This window comes from Oryzias melastigma, linkage group LG19, assembly GCF_002922805.2.
Source record: "Oryzias melastigma strain HK-1 linkage group LG19, ASM292280v2, whole genome shotgun sequence".
Classification (NCBI taxonomy): domain Eukaryota; kingdom Metazoa; phylum Chordata; class Actinopteri; order Beloniformes; family Adrianichthyidae; genus Oryzias; species Oryzias melastigma.
In genome coordinates this window covers 16,956,684-16,977,684 of record NC_050530.1, presented here as the reverse complement: position 1 = coordinate 16,977,684, position 21,001 = coordinate 16,956,684, and the positions used below count along the sequence as shown (strand labels likewise).

Sequence of the window (21,001 nt, the reverse complement as noted above, 5' to 3'; positions counted from 1 at the left end):
AGCCCTCTGCAACAACACAGACCTCATGTGGCTCACGGTAAGGGCATTTCTTCATTCACTGATTTCATTTTAGTTTTTCTTAGGAGAGGAGGAAGGGGCATGGTCGGGGCCAGGGTTCACCTGTGCTCATCTTTCAGGTGATCAGGCCTGGCAGCAAAAAAGCAGTGGAAGTGGATGAGGTGGAGGATCTGTCCCAGCTGGAGTAAGCTGAGGCCCACACACATCTTCTGTTCATGCTTCATGTGCACAGGCTTTACTTCAGACGTGTTTTGTGTTTTTAGACAGGTGTGTGAGAGCTCAGTGCTTCTGAATCTGAAGAAAAGGTTTCAGCGGGACTCTATTTATGTGAGTTTGACTCTTGATTGTTTTTCAAAGTTCAGAAACGACCCCTTTTTTAATGTGATTGATTTACAAACTTAGACTACCGACTTTGAAACTGAGAAAGAAACTGCAAAAAACATAAGCATCCTTTAAAGAGTTTTTTAAAAACATTTAGGAATTTGTTGCATTCTAGTTTACATAAAGACATTGTGTAAAAGTTTTTATTACACTCTTGTTGTAGACAAGACACACTTATCCTGTAGTCCTTTCAACTACGCCACACACCCAACCACATATTTCAAGGAAAGTTTCAAGACCACGACAAACTTTAACAAAAAATTGTTGATGGTTAACTTTTGCTCTGCCATCTATTTACCAGACTGTAGAATATCATTACAGAGAGCTTTACTGTAATAAGTTTGTTCATCCTTCAGCTCAACCCATCAGGGTCGCCTCAGCTAATCAGCTCTCACTGAATTGCACAGGTGGTTTGGCAGAGATTTTTTTGCCCAACCTGACGTACCCCTGTATTTTTCCCGGCACAGGGAGAGCCAGACTTAGGCTCCCTTGTGGCAACATAGTCAGGCAGTAGGGTCTTGCCTAAGGATCCACACTGGATTAAGCTCATTGAGAAGTGAATCTTGGTTTCCCAATGTCCTTTCACAGTAACCAGTGATTGGTCCAAGTCCGTCTGAGTCAACATTTCTGTAGCAAACCCCTCTCGATGTCTCGATGTAGGACTACACAATTAGAATGTCTTGTCTACAACAAGAGTGTTTTAAAAACAGTTGCACAATGTCTTCATGTAAACTATTTTAGTCACATTTTCGTCATCCGATTAGACTCGACCCGCCTCGACTTGCAGTTATCTGGCTCTTTTGTTTTTCTTTGACACTTGAGGAGCACCCTAAGTGGACGGGATCATTATAGCAAATTATCCTTGGTGCAGAAGGAACTGCAGGTCAGCAGATAGTAAAATTGAAGCCGGATTGTGGTAAGAAACCGAGTAGAAATGTCTCAAATTTGAGTGGCGTTAAAAAAGTGATGTGCCAAAATATTGATATTGCGATAAATCGTGATATTTAGTCCTGCGATTGATTCTCAATGGGTTCTCACAGAGGATCGATCTTTTATTTTTGTTTGAATAGGCTGTAAAGCGAAATATCTGTCATCCTTTGGTGAGAAGTTCCTTCGGAGGTAGATAGGGGGCGCATGTTGAGAGACACTGAACGCTGAATTTTTACAGATAAAAATTGAAATTCAATTGGTGTCAACGCTTGTCAAAGACACAGTATTACTGATTTCAGCAATGTTACACCAAAGTTGTTTATTATGATTGTGTTAAAGTTAAAAGTAATTAATGTTGAAATATTTTCCTAAAAAATGTGTTCTTTATATATTGTATGTTATTAGAGACAATTTTCTTTACCAATTATCAATTACCAGAACAGCCATTCTTTCTCTGATACCTCTTTTTAATATGCTCGTGGTAACCCTCATTTTTTCGTGAAATATTTTCTAAATGTAAGTTATTGAAGTTATAAACTACCTAATCAGATGCCTCAGTAAAAATGTGGTGCACGTTTGATTGACAGATTCTCCAGAGGGGTGTGGCTTTCCAACATGCTCAGTCCTGATTAGCGAGAGTGATAGCCAAATACATTTAAACTCTATCTGGCTCCAATGTGGCGAAAAAATGGCGACTGAAATGACTTTATTTTGTTTGAGCTGAAAGTAAGTCATTTTCATTCACTCGGTCCAATTCTCTGTACAGTCAGTGTGTTGAAAGAGGAGAGTTTGGTCTGGATGTGGCATCTGATGAAGATTACAGATTTGATTTCACCATAGAAGTTATCTCTCAGTTAATGTCTCTGCCTATATACAGTACTCTTCAAATGTGTCTATTTTCACAGACATTTATTGGAAACATGCTGCTATCCATAAACCCCTACAAGCCTCTCAACTTTTACACAGAGGAGATGAGGGTCAGATACAAAGACAGTGAGCAGCAGGCCAACCCCCCGTGAGCAAACAGTCCTCAAAGACTTCATATTCCTCTGTGATCTTTTGTTCTTCATGCTTTGGTGTCCAATCGTTCTGTCCTTTGTTGCAGTCATGTGTATGCCATCGCAGAATCCGCCTTCCAGCTGTCTCAAGCCTCCACACAGGAACAATGCATCATCATCAGGTACTAAAATGACTATTTTTAACATGCTTTAGTATAACACATATTATACCAATGTAACATTTAAATCTTTTACATTTGATTCATTAACTTCATTTTATTCAGTATCATAGCTACAGCTCTAGTATATTGAACGGTAGACACGATTGGGTATTTATGAGTCCCAGAAATGGTAGTTTGACATACAAAAATATAAGGACAAAGGAACTTAGAGAGAATTTGGTTATGAAGAATAAAAAACATGCAGTAAAACAAAGTTTTAATGGAGTAAACAATGTTAGTTAATAAATGTTTTTATAACTAATACCTAAAATTTCAATGTATTAAATAGTCTACCTCTAAAGAGCATAAATACAATGAAGATCTAAAACTGTGACCCTTTCATCAGTTTATGTGTTTGTGCTCTGGTGTAGTGGGCAGAGTGGGTCAGGGAAGACTGAAGCTACTAAGTTAATCGTCCACTACCTGTGCTCCATGTATCACAAAAAAGACAACAATGTTCGGCAGGTAATTCACTTCAATTTTTACATGAAATGTTATGATCGGTTTGAAAAAAACAAGCTTGTACTCCTCTGACTTTGTGTCTGACTCGCATGGTCTTGCGTCTTCCCCAAACAGCCTATGGAGGTCTTCCCCATTCTAGAGAGCTTTGGAAACGCCAAGACCATCCTCAACAACAACTCCAGCCGCTTTGGAAAGTATCTTCACATTCACATTCTCAAGTAAGGTGATCAATCAAAACCACACACAAAAGAGAGTTATAAGGTATAAAACTCTGCTCGAGATACTCCACAGCTATCATGTGTAACTATTGTGTCTCGCCTTGGTTAAAGTGGAGATATTGTAGGAACTTCCATGTCCAAATATCTTTTGGAGAAGTCCAGGATAGTCTTTCAGGTGAGTGGTGCTTCTGCATTAATTATAAATGGTGTTATATAACACTTCTCTACCATATTTAAGGTTTAGAGTCATAAGTCTCAGTCCCATTAATTGATGGGTATTATAGTGTCTAGCCCAAGGACACTTTAGCACTTGAGAACTTGACCTTCCAATCAGAGGTCGACCGCTTTACCTCTTTGCCACCTTCCTGTACCATTACAAGAACTTAGGACTCTTTGACTTGTGATTATTTCTGTCTCATATACCAATGTCCCAATGCTCTGATCACAGACTGATCTGAAGATTTATCAATTTAACAAAAATCATTGACATTATGGAATGCAATGAATGCCCAAATTATCACCAATAATTTGAGCTAGTACACCTAGTGCAGGTTATTCAGCAAATGAAGCAAAAACCCAACAGTTTCCAATGTCTTCAGTCACTTATTAGGATTTGAAGTATTTTATCAATCCCATACTTCTTAAAAAGTTGTGCATTAAGCAAACATACCAGGTGGATGTTCATCAGGGCCAAATTCAGTAGTGGAGGACATTTTGTTGAAAAATGAAATAAAGACGCCTAACTGGATGGCTTTATTATGATCCAAGAAGATTTGGCCATTCAAATCCACTGTAGTTTATTGGGTCTGGAGAACAAATGTATCAACAGAGAAAAAGGATGACTTTTAAAGCAGTTCCAGTTACGCAAGTCTTTATATGTCACAGAATTAGCATGTTTCTATCATCTGACAAATGCTATCATTTTTTAAAACAAACTGGATTGTTTTTAAACTGAAGTATATGTAACAGTAACATTTTCATAAACAAAGATGAATAATTTTAATGTTAGATACATTTTTATTTATTCTCTTTGCCATTGGGTTAATTTCCATTGCAGATGCACTGTAATGTCAACTGCTGTGTTTTAAGATCTAAATGATGACACAGAACTGACTTCCAATATCTGTTTGTCTACTACCTTTGTTCGTAGGCTAATGAGGAAAGGAACTACCACGTGTTTTATGAGCTTCTGGCGGGCATGAACGAATGGGACATGCAGGATTTGTATCTACAGGGAGCTGAAACCTATTACTACCTGAACCAGGTACTCTAACTAACTTACCGTTTAATCTTTCTCTCATTGCTTTTCCACCCATTAAACATTGGAAACGTCTTGTTGATGCTCACAGGGTGGGGCCTGCGAGCTGAAAGGAAAGCAGGACAAACAAGACTTCCAACTCCTGCTGAATTGTTTCCAGACCATTGGTCTACATGCTGATCAGATCTCCACCATCTGGGCCATCCTCTCCTGCATTCTGCAGCTTGGCAACATGTGTTTCAGCGCATACGAGGTGCACAGTTGTGTGTTTTTGTGGCACAGTGGTCAAGAGTTTGGCCGAGGAGATGCATGAAGGTCGTCTTTTTTCAGAGCGACTCTTTTGAGGTGGCACGACTCTTTAGTGAAGCTGAGGCTCGGAGGGTTGGGTCCATGTTGCAGATCTCCTCAGATGCCCTGCAGACAGTAATTACACACAGAGTCACAGTAAGTAGTGTCTTCTTAAGCTCTGTCTCTGTTTGGTGTATTAGGGTAAGAATTTTTTCAAATCTCTTGCATTGTGTAAATGTTTCCAGCTGATCAGGACAACTTATTGCCACCCCTCAGTTGAAGTATACGGTGTCCCTAAGGAGACGTAGGAGTTAAAAACAAATTGGTTTTGCATGTGCACGAGAAAGTAACTGGTCATTTGTGCACAGTAGAGCTTTTCAGAGTCAGTTCCCTGATGAGCTTATTTAGTTTCATTTCAGCTTCGAACTCGCCGACAAAAACATTGCAGCCTTGCTTGCTTATTACCTTGTTCAGGTGTGTCCAGCCAATAAGAACATGACAGAGTGGGATATGTTGGAAAACATGCAGGAAAGCAGCCCTTGAGGTCTGGAGTTTCCATTCCCTGATAAATATTGTTTGGATGAATGTCTGAATTCCTGTATTCCATGCATTGAAATTGTTTAAGCTGTTTAAGGATTGACCTGGAGGCGTCGACATTCTGTATGACGCTGAACTCAACCGAACGTTACTGCTAAATGACAATGTGACTTGAGGAGTTATTCTCAACAGGCTTGTGTAATAGTGTTACCATTCACAGGAGACTACTTACGACAGAATCTACTGCCCGCTCTCAGTCGAAGGTGCCATAGAATCCAGGTAAGACCCGCATAAGAAACAGCAACGCACAAAAGTGTTGGAGGTCCTCTTTTCTTACGCGTTCAGTTCAATGGTGGATATGCTTTTCAGTGTGAGTACATAGTGAGAGAAAAGGTAACTGAAGTAGTTTGTTGATGAACTTCAGAAAAATCTCTCAAAGTGTCTAGTTGATGGTAAATTTGTGGTTGTCTGCTCTTTACTGAAATTACAAAACATTGGTGATAACGGTATTTTTTTCCCAAGCAATTGAATGTAAATAAAACAGACAAACCTCTGTTTTTCCTCCTCTTCCTTTAATTTTTTTTACCTTGAAACTGTTCCTGACGGCTTGTTTTGCTGCTTTTTCCTCCTTAAAGTTAAAATAAGCACCACATTGCGCACCCTTCCTGCTCCACCAAGTTTCGTCAGGGGCTGCGTGAGGCAAGGAGGGGCACAGCACCAGACAAAATTATTGATTATGTCAAACTTGAGTTATTTTATTTATGGTTTTAATTAATATTTTTTTTTACATTTTAAAAGAAATGATTGGTGTCGAACTGTAAAAAAAAAAATCAATTTGGTGTCCCCTTCAGCAGATGGCACCGTACGCGGCTGCCTAGTTCGCCTACCCCCAGGGCCAGCCCTGCTCACAATCATACTGGTCGAGTGTCGACGCTGTATGATTGTCAGAAATCATACAGCGTGGACACGCAATGAGGGCTGTTAACTTGGGCCATTGGGCCAGTGATGGGATCCTCCACCGCAGGTCCAAATGAGGAGACGACGTTGATGCAGCACAAAACTCATCATGATGTTGATCGGACCACAGTGATTCAGAGAGTTTAGTATTGATGACATGCGGTTGATGCTGAGAAGAATAAGAAAAACACAGAACATTGTGATTTCTTGGGAAGCATGTTGTCTAAACATAATGCAAAGGATAATGCCCGACGAAGGGGGCATTATCAGAGATTTATGGACCACGCTAAAGCCTGAACTGTCCGATGCGAGGATGGTTCAACACAGTTCAGGCACCACGGCTGCCTGTGGTAATACATCAGTGCAAGAAGAGAACATGAAAATTATTTTAAAATTCCACATCGTAAAGATTGTCAGGATCTGTGACGACATAGGCTGTGCTTGATTCAGTTTTACTTTAAATATGGCATAGTGCGTATCCCATTCGCTCTATTGCAGCAACTGGAGGAGCTGACCGTCACACTGATCGACTTGTGGCAGCACTTACTCGGTGGGATCAAAAATGACAAAACATGTTTTCAAATTTTTGTCTGAATCTGAATTCCTCTCCCACACCTCCATTTTGTCCCTACATCTACTTTAGATCCCTTCAAGCAGAAAGATGTAGACATTAGTTATTTTGCGCACAGCTGCCAGATTTCAAATGTAGATGCCAAACATCAGTTGTATAGCTAAAGTCATGTGACTACCGGTGGAAGGATATCCATTCCACCACAACTTCAAATACCCCTACAATTGGAAGGATTGGGAGAAAGAATTCGGATTTGGCTTGAGTCCATTGACACACAGAAAAGTCGCCAGATTTGTCAATAATTGCATATTGAGAAAAAGTTTCCAAGGGGAGATTTGGAAACACCCCTGAGTTGGTAACACTGGGTAAAAATTCCAAACTTGTATACAAGAAACAGCTGGGATTCAACTGAACTCAACCTGGTCTTAACCTGTCAGCTTTATCTATGGCGCCTGTGGGGAGTAGTAATAATAAACAGTAAATATAAAAATAAAAACTCCTATCTAATTGAGTCCGACAGGTGACTGTGCCACAGCAAAGCACAAGGGATTTTTTTAAAGGCAACTGCTATATTGGTATTATTTGAATGTTATTTTATTGAGCCCATTTTTCTGATCTCGTATCTAGAGATGCCATTGCCAAAGCTTTGTACTCAGTGCTGTTTGATTGGCTGCTGGAGCAGATCAATGACTGGCTCAGTCCCACAGAGATGGACAGCTGTGTGGGTGTAGTTGACTTCTATGGGTTTGAGGTCAGTGCGCTGCCTTAGTCTATATTCTGCCAAAATCAAACTTAAATGTTCCTTTGCGCAGAAGTTAATTAATCAAACTCTGTTCTTTACAGGATCTGGGAATGAACAGTTTTGAACAACTTTGTATCAACTTTGCCAACGAGAAGCTCCAACATTTTGCAAACAAAGCAGTGATTTCTCAAGAGCAGGTCAGTACCTGTGTCAGAATCGAACAGAAACTCTAGTGAGTTTGTTTATCTGAGATTGTCTGTGTGTCCTCTGAAGGAGGAGTACAATGCAGAGCATATCCAGTGGTATCCAATGCCGCTGAAGAACTTGAGTTCCTGTCTGGAGCTGATTGCTGGGCGGCCACATGGCATCCTCCGCATCCTAGATGATCAGACCTTCCTGCCACAGGTACACAAAACAAGTGGAACTAAATGAGCTACTTAAGCTTAAATCCAATGTTTTACTACAAATTGTGATCCAAAAGACAGCTCTTTAGCAGAAAATATCAGATATTTTGTTGAGGAAAGCAGATCTTGCCACTGACTATTAGAGAGGTCACACTTTTGGAGAGTTTTAAATCTAAACTGTTCCTCCACTATCGCGCTATAGTATCTGCCTAGCTGCTTTTTATCATGTAAATTTTAGTTTCTTTTTAAGTAGGATTTTATGTATGTATTTATTTATTTATTTATTTTTAAATTGTTTTTAGGATTGTTATGTATTGTATTTTCTTGTGTACAGCACTTTGGGCCTCCTTGGCTGGTGGTGAAAAGTGCTTTATAAATGAATAAATGATGATGATGATGATGATGATGATGAGATCTTTACAATCCCAAGGCCTTGTGTGTCTGTACATGTGTCTGTGCACACGTGTAAACAGTGTAAACAGTATTTTGAGTGTCCCCACATAGGGTGAATCATCTCCTCTGATATCATTTTTAATTGTGTGCGGTGTGTAGGTTCTTAACCAAGACGTTTAGCATGATTGTGGTTGTTTCTCAGTGGAGTTTCAGTCTGCAAACCCCATTAGATCTGTCCTGGTAGAGGTTAATCGTAGTAAGTTTATTCTTCAAGCAGTTAGGCTGCTGGAAAAGTCAATTTTCACTGTTATACATTTGTTAAATTCAATTCAAGATACTTTATTAATCCCACGGGGGAAATTCATTGTTTTTTAGTACAACCCAGAACAAGATAGACAGAGAAGTACACAGACAGTTCAAGGTTTACTGCGGAAGCCTCCAACTAGCGGCGCCCCTTATTTTTTTTTATTTTTTTTTCATAGTCTGGCAAATATGAATCTAAAAATGTGAAGTCATACCCAGGAATGTTGCACTGATAATCTGTGATCCGTACCGATAACTAGCCACAGTTTGGCCCACTCGTGTACCGCAGATCAGGAACATGCCGTCAGGGGAAGGCAGTATGAATGGCAAGCCAAAAGGATCAAAAATCGCCAGGAAAAACGGGCACTTGTACTATGGATAATAATAATTATTTGAAATATTTAAATGTTTCCACAGTTAGTTTCAATACTACAATTAATACCAAAAATAATAGATGTTTAATTTTAACTTTTTCATTTAAGATTTAAATTGGATATTGGGGGGCGGGGCCAAGGGAAAAATTGCATATTAAGCATTCTTTTCTCTCAGTTTTTGTAGATTTGGTCTCCAGACATGTTAATGTAATTAAAATGTTTTACATTTTTTTATGTCCAAAGTTCAAGGATGTGTATATTAATGCTTTGAAGTACTTTATATATATGTTCTCAAATATATGTTTTAAAGCTTTTCAAAAAAGTAATTTTAGTCTTTTATCTTCATGTTTTTTTTACTTTTTACTGAACCGTGACCCCTAGAACTGTGATCCGTTACACCCTAAGTCATACTGAGTTGTGTCTCTGTGGGGTTCACACAGGCCACGGACCACACCTTCCTGCAGAAGTGCCACTACCAACATGCACACAACCCTTGCTACGCCAGGCCCAAGAGCCAGATGCCAGTTTTTACCGTGTATCACTATGCAGGGGCCGTCACATACCAGGTTAGAGACTTCTCGCTTTGCTGTCACACTGGAAATGAGCAATTATATCCGACTGACAATATTGTTTCCTTGCAGGTCCATAATTTTCTAAATAAGAACCACGATCAGTTCAGAACAGAAGTGGTGGAGCTCTTTGCTCGGAGTCGGACTCAGGTGAAAATCAAACAAGTTACTGCTGTTTGCTAGATGACTACATTTTTGATACAAATAACACATTTTCAAGGGACAGTACAGTAGATCAGGTCGATCCAATACTTTTGTGAAGGAACCTATTTAATAAACAGACTCAGGTTGTTTTGTATTCACTTTATTTTATTATTTACACTTTTAAAAGAGAACTTCTGTGAATAGTCCAAATATCTACTAGAAAAATAGTTAGCTATTGATAAGTAAGAATATCAATCAATAATTGTATTTATAGAGCACCTTTCACTACCATGCAGGTGCTTGATATAAAAGACATAAACAGGTTAAAAATTTAAAAAGTCACAAAACACTAAAATCATCAACAATAAAACATAAAATGCTGGTTAATATTTTGAGAAGGCACTGTACAAATTCAAAGATAAAAAAAAATGAAAATATACAAATGATAAATAATAAAAGTAGTCATAAAATTTTTGTGTGCAACTGACTTAAATAAAGGGGTGTGAACCAGTTACCTAACAGCATAAATGTTTTTCTTTCATATCGTCCTGTAGATGATTTCTGAGCTTTTTCAGAAACTTCAGGATAATTACATCCAGCAAAGAGAGCTGGGCTGGAGGGGGCGTGGCCTCCGACAGCAGCCTTCCACTGCTGCTTCCCACTTCCTGCAGTCTCTGACGGAGCTTACCACTCGTCTGGAGAGGTACACCACCTCAATGTTGATCCTGCGCCTTACTGACTTTTGTTTCACCCACCATGTGATCTGCACTGTCATAAAAGGACGTCACCTTTCTTCTTACCTAACGTGACCTGTGAGGTAGAGAGAGAAACAACTCGAGATTTGGGCAAATAGAAGTGATACATTCTGATAGAATGGAAACAAATACACTATAGTTTTAACATTATGAACAGAAATTCAGAAAAAAGACTTGGATCTTGATCTGCTTAAATGTTTTTGTGTCATTTGTTTTAACATAGTGTCAAAATCTGGTCATGCATGGTGTTGCACCTGATATGTTTATAGGGCCTATAATAGTAAATCAACTTTTTGAGCTTTCAAGTGTATTATAATGTTCATTCCTCACTATAATCAACCCTGAGTATTCCTCTTAAATCCTGCGCTCCGAGTTCCAACCCTTCCCAACCCACAAAAATGAGCAGGTTCTCACAAACTGACATCACAAAGTGAGAACCGCCCCTTCCAGGAAGAGTCTGCACTGACAGCACTGCACCCAGACAAACACAAACACACACTTTCTCCATGGAGCTAACTGTGCTCAGCAAAACACTTTCATTTTAGATGTACAATATTGTATATCTTCCAATTGCGTTCCGTCTCCAAAAGCCACTGGGTCTAACCGGTGTTGGTTACTTTAGACACCGGTCTCTAATAGTGACCTTAAGTATGGAGAGAACTTAGATTCACCCTGATTTGTGTGTGCGCAATTCTTGATTTGTAACTCGTACAATATATTTTGTGCATAAGTACAGAAATTATGAAACCTAAGAGCTCTGGTCTCCTGTGGAGCTTCTCTGCGGAAAACACGGCAGCAAAACTCAGCGATAGCAGCGTGAGGCCCGTCTAAACACCCACAGGGCGGAGAGGCTTGACCAGCCCAGCCCACCGGCCCGCTCCGATCTGCAGCTATTTAAAAGGGTCTGGCGCCGCGAGCTATCCCCATGACCGATGACCAGCACTCGGGAAAGCTTGTTGTCAGAGGCACTGAGAAGAGGAAGTGATCGGTTCTAAAAAATACTTTTATTTTTAAAGAGATCAGAGTTTCCAAAACACTTATTTTTGTACCAATTATTGGAGCATATCCATTTAAGAAAGTGGGAAAATGTTAAGTTTTCACCAGATATTATTCACAGTCTAAGTTCAAAATGGCTGATAAAAATACTCTGATGACCCACCATTCTAGCAGCATTTAAACCCATCATTTATGCACAAATCTTTTCTATTTCTTGGAGACGTGAAAAGAGTCTCACCTCAGATTTGTGCATAAATGTGGTTTTGTGCGTCCATAGCAAGCAATTTGTGCATAATTTTTAAAGATTTGTGCATTATTTAGTTTCAAGCTGTTGTAATTTTCATTAAATTATATTTTGAATTTTTTGGAATTTCATAATTTTTGTACTTATGAAATCAAGAATTTCACTCGCACAAATCGGAGTGAGTCCATTTTCTCTCCATATTTAAGACACCTCCACCTCCGGGCCGTGCACAGTTGTGTAGACACTAGAAGTCTGTGGTATTTGTGTTGTGTGATATTCATAAATACTCATTCAGTTCAGTGTTTAAACTTCGTGTGGTGGATACTAAACGTATCTGAGAATAACTTACATTTAATACATAAAGTGTTCTTTTGTTTGTCATATACATATATAGTTTACTCTGAAAAGCATGGTATGGCCCTTTAAACCCACAACTGTGTTCTGTGTCACCATGTTCCACCTAGTTGTTTGTGTTCATGGATGGAGAATCAATATTACTGTGTACTGCTGTTTTGGCCTGGTTATGACCCAGTGTAGTAAAACTGACTTCATCTTGAAGGTGATGACTAAAGAGAAAAGTATGGACACTAGATTCTGGTCAGGGGAAGAGAATCTTTCAATATTTTCAATAAATTTTTAACATTTTCATCATAGAATAGAACTTTATTATACTCACAGAGGAGAAAATACTATTTTTATTTTATATTCTCTGAATTTTTAGGCTAAAATGCAGATGTTTGTGTGTGTTTCTTGTAAATTACAATGACATCAGTCATTGTTACTTGTTACTGTTCAATTAAACTCTACAGTACTCCTAACAGTTTTTATCCAGCTGATAAATTTGTGTGTTTTTTTTCTTCAACTTCAGATGTAAAACCACCTTCATTCGTTGCCTGAAGCCAAACTTTGTCAAGGTAAGACCATCTACATACTCCTGACTGTTCTTTACATCTAAGATTGAGCTCAATCTTAATCTGGAGTTCAATGTAAGACTTCTCACCTGTGATCCCAGTTTCTCGGTTGCTTAGCTGGAGTCAATGAACTCCCTCTTTTATCTACAGAATAGAGAAAGACCCCTAATTCACTCTCTTCTGGTCTTCTCAGCTTCCTGGGATCTTTGATGTGGACTATGTTTCCGATCAGCTGCGGCATGCAGGTATCCTGGAAACTATCCACATCCGGAAAGAAGGCTACCCCGTCCGGATTCAGTACTCCTACTTGATACAGAGGTGTGAAAACAAACTAAAATACATCTATGCAAAAGACTATTTAGTAATGTTTTTGCCTTTATTGTCTTTATCTGTGTGGATTCATCTAATACTAGAACCCAAAGTTTCAATTTGGGACTCTCCACTGAGGCCCCAAAGACTCTTACAAACAAATCCGTCTAAACTCTGACTTATTTTATACAGTTTTTTTGTTGTTTTTTTAGAAAGCATAAAAAGCAAAATAATGAGGACATAACTCACATGAGAAAGCTAATTTTACATGACTTTGTTTCCATTCGAAGCTCTTTTAATAGTTAAGAAAAGTGTGTACTACATATGTGAAAATCATTGCAATTTCTAAAGTTTTTAATGAAGTTATTTTCCCAAATTAGGAGAACACACACATAGATTTAACTTCTCCTTTTTTGATTTTGGAAACATGGATCAGACTCAATTTCACATTCAATCTTGATTCATCTGTTGGAAGATTTTCCTGTTGAGTTTCTTACTAGAAATTATTGTTGTATAGTTTTGTTGTTCATCAAAGCAAATCTTTTCATGTAGTGGTTTTATGTATTGCATAGTGGTTTGTGCAAAAGTGATACAGTATAATGAAAGGACAGATGCAAACCTATGCAAATATAAATATTTTATTCTCTTCTAGTTGCATTGAGGTCAAGTTTTCTGTTCAGTGTGTTGGTTCCCTGTGTGTTTTCTTGCTCCAGGTATGGAGTTCTTTTGAGCCAGCAGCTGACCGGAATGTCGGACAGAGAGCTGACTGTGGCACTGCTGCAAAAGATCGAAGCCCAGGAGGGACAGTTCCAGCTGGGACTCACCAAGGTTAGAAGACAACTAGGGATGGTCGATCGAAGTTTTTTGTTCCCAATCTGATTTAGAGTCATTTGGTTTTGAGCATCTGCTGGTAATGAGTCGTGATTGTTATGGAGCACATTTAAAACACTTAAAAATTAACTAATTTAATCAACAAGTTGTTTCTGTTTTTTATTCACTTTATTTAAGCATTTAACACTAGATTAGAGCACTTTTGTGAAGGACTCAAACTGCCAGTTTGATTCCATCCTCACTTCATTGTGTTTGCAGGTAGAGTTGAACTAAGTTGGGTTTGTTGATTATTTTATGCTGCTGATCCACTGTGTGCCTGTGTGTGGATCAGGTTTTCCTTAAGGAGTACCTGTACCGGCGTCTAGAGGATAAGTGGAGCAGCACCCAAACCTGGGCTGCAATCACCATCCAGAGGAACATCAGAGGCTTCCTTTGCAGGAGGAACTTCAGGTTCTTTAAGCAGAAAGCCATCGTCATCCAGAGCCACATCCGAGGACACCAGGCCAGGTACACAGTTTTAATGTGATAAGAATTAGGAGGACCAGGTCAACAGTGGCAAAGCAGCATTTTTTTTACAAATACGGTAATACATGATCAATTTATGCTGAGATTCTGGTCTGAGGTTGGTTGACTCAGCTGGAAGTCGGGAATATTACTGCAACTCTTTGGCAGAAGAGTTTTTAAGAGGTACAGTGTAGACCAGGGGTCTGCAGGATGACAATCTGGATTTTTCAATGATTTTTGATTTTTCACTGACATGAAATCCTGTCCACCTTCATCCATGTTTGTCATGGGATGGATAACAAGTCATTGTAAGGTTTGGGTCTTCTGGACCCCATAAGATAGCACAAGGGTTAAGTGTTGAAGGTTACAAGCTCTGGTGTAGACTTACTTTGAGCAGTCGTCCATAATAGTTCTGAAGTCACCTCAGATCTTTGTTTGTGTGGACAGGCAGCGACAGAGGCTGGTCTGTAATGAAAGAAACTCTGAGCTACATCAGCATCTCCACACTAACATGCATACTAAGTGAAGTTTGCCTAAACGGAGTGATCAAATTCACCTGGATACTTGTGTCCATAAAATCTTTAATGTATCTTAAACTCTAGATTTAGACAGTGATGCTGTAATCTAATTTCCATGTGTTTAAATGGTCTCTCCAATTGATTACAAGTAATCATAATTTCTTGTGCAAGTACAATCATTCTACCAACTACCAAACACTGACTGACACTGAAAAAACACTCAAACTGCCCTTTTCCTGCTCTCCAGGAAGTACTTCAAAAAAATGAGGCAGTCCTTCACCCAATTCTGGGCAGTAATGCTGATCACCCGCAACACCATCAAGAGGCATCACTGGAGGAAGGTGGGTCGGACAGAAACCGTTTCCAGCGCGATGTATGTTGTTTCCTAGCAACCTCATGTTTTCAGACTTTATGGAACCATAAACCGAAGCTGTGATTGTGTCTTGTGCAACATCAGCAGGTGGTTGGTTATGTGTGAGTGTGTTGATGATAGCAGCCTCATATATTTATATGTGTGGTCAAAGGTGGTGTTATTATTCTCTTCTTTCTTTTTCACTTCCTCTTAAATGACTTTAATTATTGGTCTAAAATAATTTAATGTTTGGTGTTCATATGTGCACCTATCACTCAAAATATTTTTTATTTTACATAGGTTACTGAAAAACCTAAAAAAAAGTTTCATCATCATGTTGTGTTGTTTAAATGAAAATGCTTGAACAGAATATGACATTGCTTGAGAAAATATTAAGATTAGGATTAAAATCTTAAAATCTTGATCCTTTTGCTAATCCGCTAATCCAACGACACGAGAACGTGCAGAAGCAGCTGGAGAAACAGAACAGGAACAATGTTGAAGATCCAGACGGTGTTGAGCTGCTTTCACACAGAACATGATTACCACCACGGTGGGGCAATTTTCAAAGTGTCAGACTTCAGGGCCACTTTTTGAGCGTCTGGCGCGGCCGGTCCCCCTGAGTGTTGTGGTACGATTTAGATAAAAAATCTGAACCTTGGCAAAGAAGATGCATCATGTCAACCAGTCGAGGTCTCAGCTTTGGTCTGTGACATGTTAGATCAAAACCAACATGGAGGACAACCTGATGATTCTCCTCCTGAGCTTTATGTTATGAAATGAAAGAGCTTTAGACAAAAAGACCACAATTTATGTGTCTGACCAGATCATCAGCAGCACAGGAGTACCACAAGGCACCATACTATTACCCTACCTTTTCATCATGTTCACCTCAGACTTAGTACAAGTCAGTCATATATTTTGCAGTAATAATATGATCACAAGAAAATCCTTTCTTTAAACAGCTGGAGCCCCTTCAATTACTATGAAGATTCAGAAAATATGACTTATGAAGATTTAGAGTAGTTTTGAATTGAATTACATTTTTCAAAACTGACTTTTCTAAAGGATAATTCTATTCATTGAGGTTTATTTACAAGTCTTTATAATTCCTAAATATAACACAAACATGATAATGTTGAAAACTAGACAAACAGAAACTGTCACAAACGTATCCATCAGTTTTTTTGTTGGGAGTTTATCATGCAGAGATTTAAAGGGTCACCAAACAGGGAAGTTGGAGGCTGACTCCACCCACAGCCGAAATTTGAAAATCCAGTCAGAGGGGCGGGGCTTGGGGGCTGGACTGTTATCATTACTGAAGCTGCAGATCATGATGTCAGACTTCTGAAACTTACATGGTTTGACCAATCACAAAATTCAATGACCAACAGACAGCACTTTTAAAGCCCCGTTTATAGAGTTCAACAGAAAGTTGATTTAGGGATTGGTTACCCTTTCATGTTCAAACAAGCTGGGTCCTCCTCCTCGGTTCCTGATCTCTTGGATTATTTTCATTCATATGTGACCAACATGTCAAGTATATTGACTGACATTTGCTCCGTTCAACGCAACAACATTCAGAAAAACTGCAAAAAATAGTAAAGGTTTTGTCAAATTCACACAGTATGCCCACCTACCTGTCAATAAATAAACACGTTTTAATTCTAAAAAATCTATATGTATCATTATTATTAACTTAATAAAATTAGCTTAAAAATGTATCTCAAAATAAACTGTAGAAAACGTATTTTGGAGTAATGGAAAAAACTCCCTCCAGTGATACTTTTGGGTTTGTCAAATTAATGATTTTAGGATGGTCAGAGGTTGATTTGTATAGTCAGCAATATTTGTTAAAGTAAGCTCCTAGAAATTAAATAATTAACCAGCTCATAACTCTGGATGAAGAAACACAATGCAAATAAGGAAAAGAGCAAAAAGTGACCCAAAAAAATGGAAAAGTCTTTCATGTATAGACATAGTGGGACATGTTATACAGCAACAGTAAAAATAAATAAATAAATAAAACCACCACAATCTAAAGAGTTTCACTTTGATGTTTTCTTTCAGGCACATGTTTCAGAGACCTCTTCGTCAAGTGTTTCAAATACTGCCTAGTGACACCTCCCTTTATAAAATTTCAACTAGCCTTATCTCTGATGAATTATGTCCCTTTAACACACACACACTCCTTGGCTGCGTTGTGATCTTGGACTTCAACCCCTGAAACTTGAAGCAGAGCTGCATCTCTCTTTCCGCCTTTCCTCAGATGTCAGACTCGCCTTGTCAGGTAGGATCTTTCTTTCTTTCTCTCTGTTGTTTCCACCACATTATTTTGGAAAAAAAATAACTTTCTGAACCTGAGTTTATTCCTTTCATCTTTGAAGACTTAAAACTCTTCAAAATGAAGCTGTTGGTATCCAGTTTCTGAAGGGAATGAAAGACACTTGTGCTGTTTCCTGTGCCCATCTCACTTTCTTATTGACTCACCGGATCCGGGAAACTTGAAAACTTCTCTGAAGTAGCGGCTCACGAACGAGGCTGGATGAGATCTCTATTTAGATTCAAGACGTTATTATTTAAGAGGTCTGAACTCCTGAAACTTTGTAGATGTTTCTGGGTCATTTTGTGCCTGACAGTGTCACTTACAGTGCCAGTTAGCCACAGTGGTGCCCTTTTGTTACAGGAGATTCATTACTGTTTCATTCATTACTCAGAAAATCTTCTAGTAGATTCTGAACCAAAGTGGCTCTTAGCACAGAATGAGAATATGTGTAGGATCAAACGTTGAGGAAACGGTGTAATTTCAGGTGTGTGCATGTGGTGTCATTCTAATAGAAGGTGGTGTTATGGTCTTTTATCCACCCTCACGTGGACCCAATCAGCTGATCTGAGAGTCGCTCATGCTTTTAACCAATCTTCATGTCAGATTTTTTATAAATATCTTCCATATTGTTTAGTTTTGACATATTGGAGCTTTCTGTCACGGCTAACGCTCCAAACTCCTCACTTCTAATACCCGAATGGTTTTGATCCTTTGCAGAAACTTTACGTTTCGGTAATAAAATGAAGTCAAAGTCCAGAATTCTCAAGGTTGTTGCTTTGCTTTGGTTGCAAGAAGTCGGAATGTTAGGTTATTGTCAAATCTTCACTGTCTCTTACTGTATATGTGGTTAATATCATTAGACAGATTATTATATGCAAGAATGTTAAATTTCTTATAAAGACTTCTTAAAAGATCACGTAAATACATTAAAGGAAGTAATCCAGGAAGACTTGAATCATGGTAAAATGCCATAATAGGTGTGTGAAGTGAAAACAAATCTGTGAGGATAAAGCCTTTTTTCAGGTTGTGTTTAACCTTTTAACACCTGAGCATCTCTGGTGATGCTTAAACACAAAATCTTTAACATACTGTAAATTTTCAAGCTACAATATGTAGCTTGAATCAAAGAACATTAAAAGAGGAGCTCCGGTGTTAAAGGGTTAACACGTTTCAAACTTGTGGTTTCAGTTATTTTGGAGCAGATGCTCTTTTCTTGTTATGCCATAAAAATGCTAATCAATTAATTATTTAATTTGTCATGTTAGTGATATGATTATATAACCACCAAAAAAGAACATAGAAGATGAAGAACAGGTTTTAAAGAGTACTTTACAGGGGAAAATGTGAGGTCTACACTGTGTGATATTTGAAAAAAAGAACTAAACTGCAGATTTAAGAGTATTTTTTTTAAATGTATCCACACTGGTGAAAAGTTTTTATATGTTCTGCTTTGCTTCTTGCAGTTTTTTATTCAATAACAAGTTTGTGTAATACATATGGCTGTTAGTAAGTTTTGAATCTGATTTTCTGAAGTAAAAATGTGCCCAAACTTGACAACAAATAACAAAAACAAGTTTTCTAACTCAATTGTATTTGTTTATGCAAAAAATGGGAGAAGTAGATGCAAATAGATCAATTCAACAATTAGCATTAATCAATCGTGTTAGAGTTAGCATGTCTAAAGGGTAGGTTGCACAAATGAACACAAAAAACAGCAATGGCGAGCAATATCAGAGCTATACAGCTGTACAGTTTGGAGCCAGATCCCAGGTCAGACGAGGAAAACTAGACGTTCATGGATCTAGTCTTCTGTAAGTGAATGCATCGGAATGGAGTGGAGTAGGGAGCCTGTGGACCGCTCTGCAATCTTCTACATCACAGCTACCTCATTTTTTTTTTAATCTGCTTCTAATTCACCGCAACTTGAATAAAGAAATGCTCAGAAATTCCATTTCGAGATTAAAATTCTTTATGAATGTCCTCCAGCACCATGAAAAGGCCACAATGACATTGAAAACAGCCAAAAAACAATTTTCATCGGAGTGGGTGTTTAAGCTTCAGTGTGAGTTAGAGTCTGACATTGCCTGGGTCTTCATAATTAAAGCTGACATTATTTGTTTATTATTTGTTTATTTGTTATTCCTCCTTTGTTATCTTTTATCCTCAGTCCGCTCCATTCCTGTATCTCTCATCTTCTCCCTCCTCTTTAATTCCTCTTGGTAGTCCTTCATGAGATGTTACATCATCCTCACAGTTGTGTCATTTGTTTCTGCAGCATCCCATGAGTTCAAGGACTTGGTGTGATAAAATTCCAGCCGACCACAAACTGCAGTTATTAATTTCCCCTTCATGATCAATTTTTAAACTGTTGGTACTTGTGTGAATTAAAAAGGATCTTACCCATACACCACTACTAAATTGGAGTTCCTGGTTGGTCAAAGTTCAGCCTGGCTGTGCGTTTTGAATCTAGAGACTAAAGACTGACTCAAAAACTAGCATGAATGCGAGACAGCTGAATGCATTGACATAAATATTCATTGGAAGTGGTTGCTTGAAGGCACGTTTCTATGGAGAGAAATAGACTCACTCTGATTTGTGCATGTGTAATTCTTGATTTGTGCATAACTATCTTGATTTGTAACTCATATGAGAAGTTTTGTGTATTAGTGCAAAAATTATGAAATAAAACAAAATCAAATTAATGCAAATTAAAATTAAACTGTTTGGATCTAATTACACACACAAATCCTAAATTCCGTACGAATGACTTGTTACGCACACACAAAGCTTCAGTTATCTGTGGTGAGACTCATTTCACGTTTCAGAGATTTGTCCTTAAGTGATGCGTTTAAATACTACCAGAATGCTGGGTCATCAGAGTTTTCTTATCAGCCGTTGTAAACTTCGATTGTGAATAATATTTGGTGAAACTTGACATTGACTTGCTTAAACAGATATTCCCAATAATGAATATAAAAAGTCTAACAAGGTGTTTTTAAAACACTTATCTCTTTTAAAAATAAAAATATTTTCCAGAAACGAGCGCTTCCGAGAGTATTGGAATGTCTGTTTAGGCAAGTCAAACGCATCCCTCACGGACGAATATCTGACACGTGAAAAAAGTCTCACCACTAATTTGTGCGTAACTGAGGTTTTGTGTGTGTGTAACAAGTGATTTGTGCGTGATTTTCAAAGATTTGCTTGTGTATTAGTTTCAAGCTGTTGTAATTTTTATTTGTTCATGTGTAAATTGTATTTTGCATTTTTTTTTTTATTTTATGTTTGTACTGATGCACAAATATCAAGAATTATGCACGAACAAATCGGGGTGATACTTATTTCTCTCCATACGCTGCTGGGGGTGTTGTTAACATAGCATTATCCTAAATATTTGCCTCAGAGTGTGTTCAGACAGGACACACTTGGCTCGGTTAAAGTGAACCAGAGTTTGTTTTCCCCAATAATCCTGAACACATTTTTAGTCTAA

At 38.3% G+C, this 21,001-nt stretch overlaps 1 protein-coding gene across 1 annotated transcript in view; it reads left to right on the top strand.

The window, feature by feature from the left end:
* The first annotated feature begins 3,361 nt into the window (after positions 1–3,361).
* myo15b (myosin XVB) overlaps positions 3,362–21,001 on the top strand; it is a 38,400-nt gene continuing 20,760 nt past the window's right edge. The window contains exons 1-17 of the mRNA XM_036217215.1: positions 3,362–3,403; positions 4,379–4,492; positions 4,578–4,739; positions 4,817–4,930; positions 5,532–5,590; positions 7,467–7,590; positions 7,677–7,778; positions 7,855–7,986; positions 9,496–9,774; positions 10,323–10,471; positions 12,632–12,677; positions 12,868–12,992; positions 13,697–13,811; positions 14,146–14,321; positions 15,084–15,177; positions 17,259–17,300; positions 17,428–17,478. Of these exons, the coding sequence (XP_036073108.1) occupies positions 3,362–3,403; positions 4,379–4,492; positions 4,578–4,739; positions 4,817–4,930; positions 5,532–5,590; positions 7,467–7,590; positions 7,677–7,778; positions 7,855–7,986; positions 9,496–9,774; positions 10,323–10,471; positions 12,632–12,677; positions 12,868–12,992; positions 13,697–13,811; positions 14,146–14,321; positions 15,084–15,177; positions 17,259–17,300; positions 17,428–17,478 (1,926 nt within the window). The remainder of the gene's footprint in view (positions 3,404–4,378; positions 4,493–4,577; positions 4,740–4,816; positions 4,931–5,531; positions 5,591–7,466; positions 7,591–7,676; positions 7,779–7,854; positions 7,987–9,495; positions 9,775–10,322; positions 10,472–12,631; positions 12,678–12,867; positions 12,993–13,696; positions 13,812–14,145; positions 14,322–15,083; positions 15,178–17,258; positions 17,301–17,427; positions 17,479–21,001) is intronic.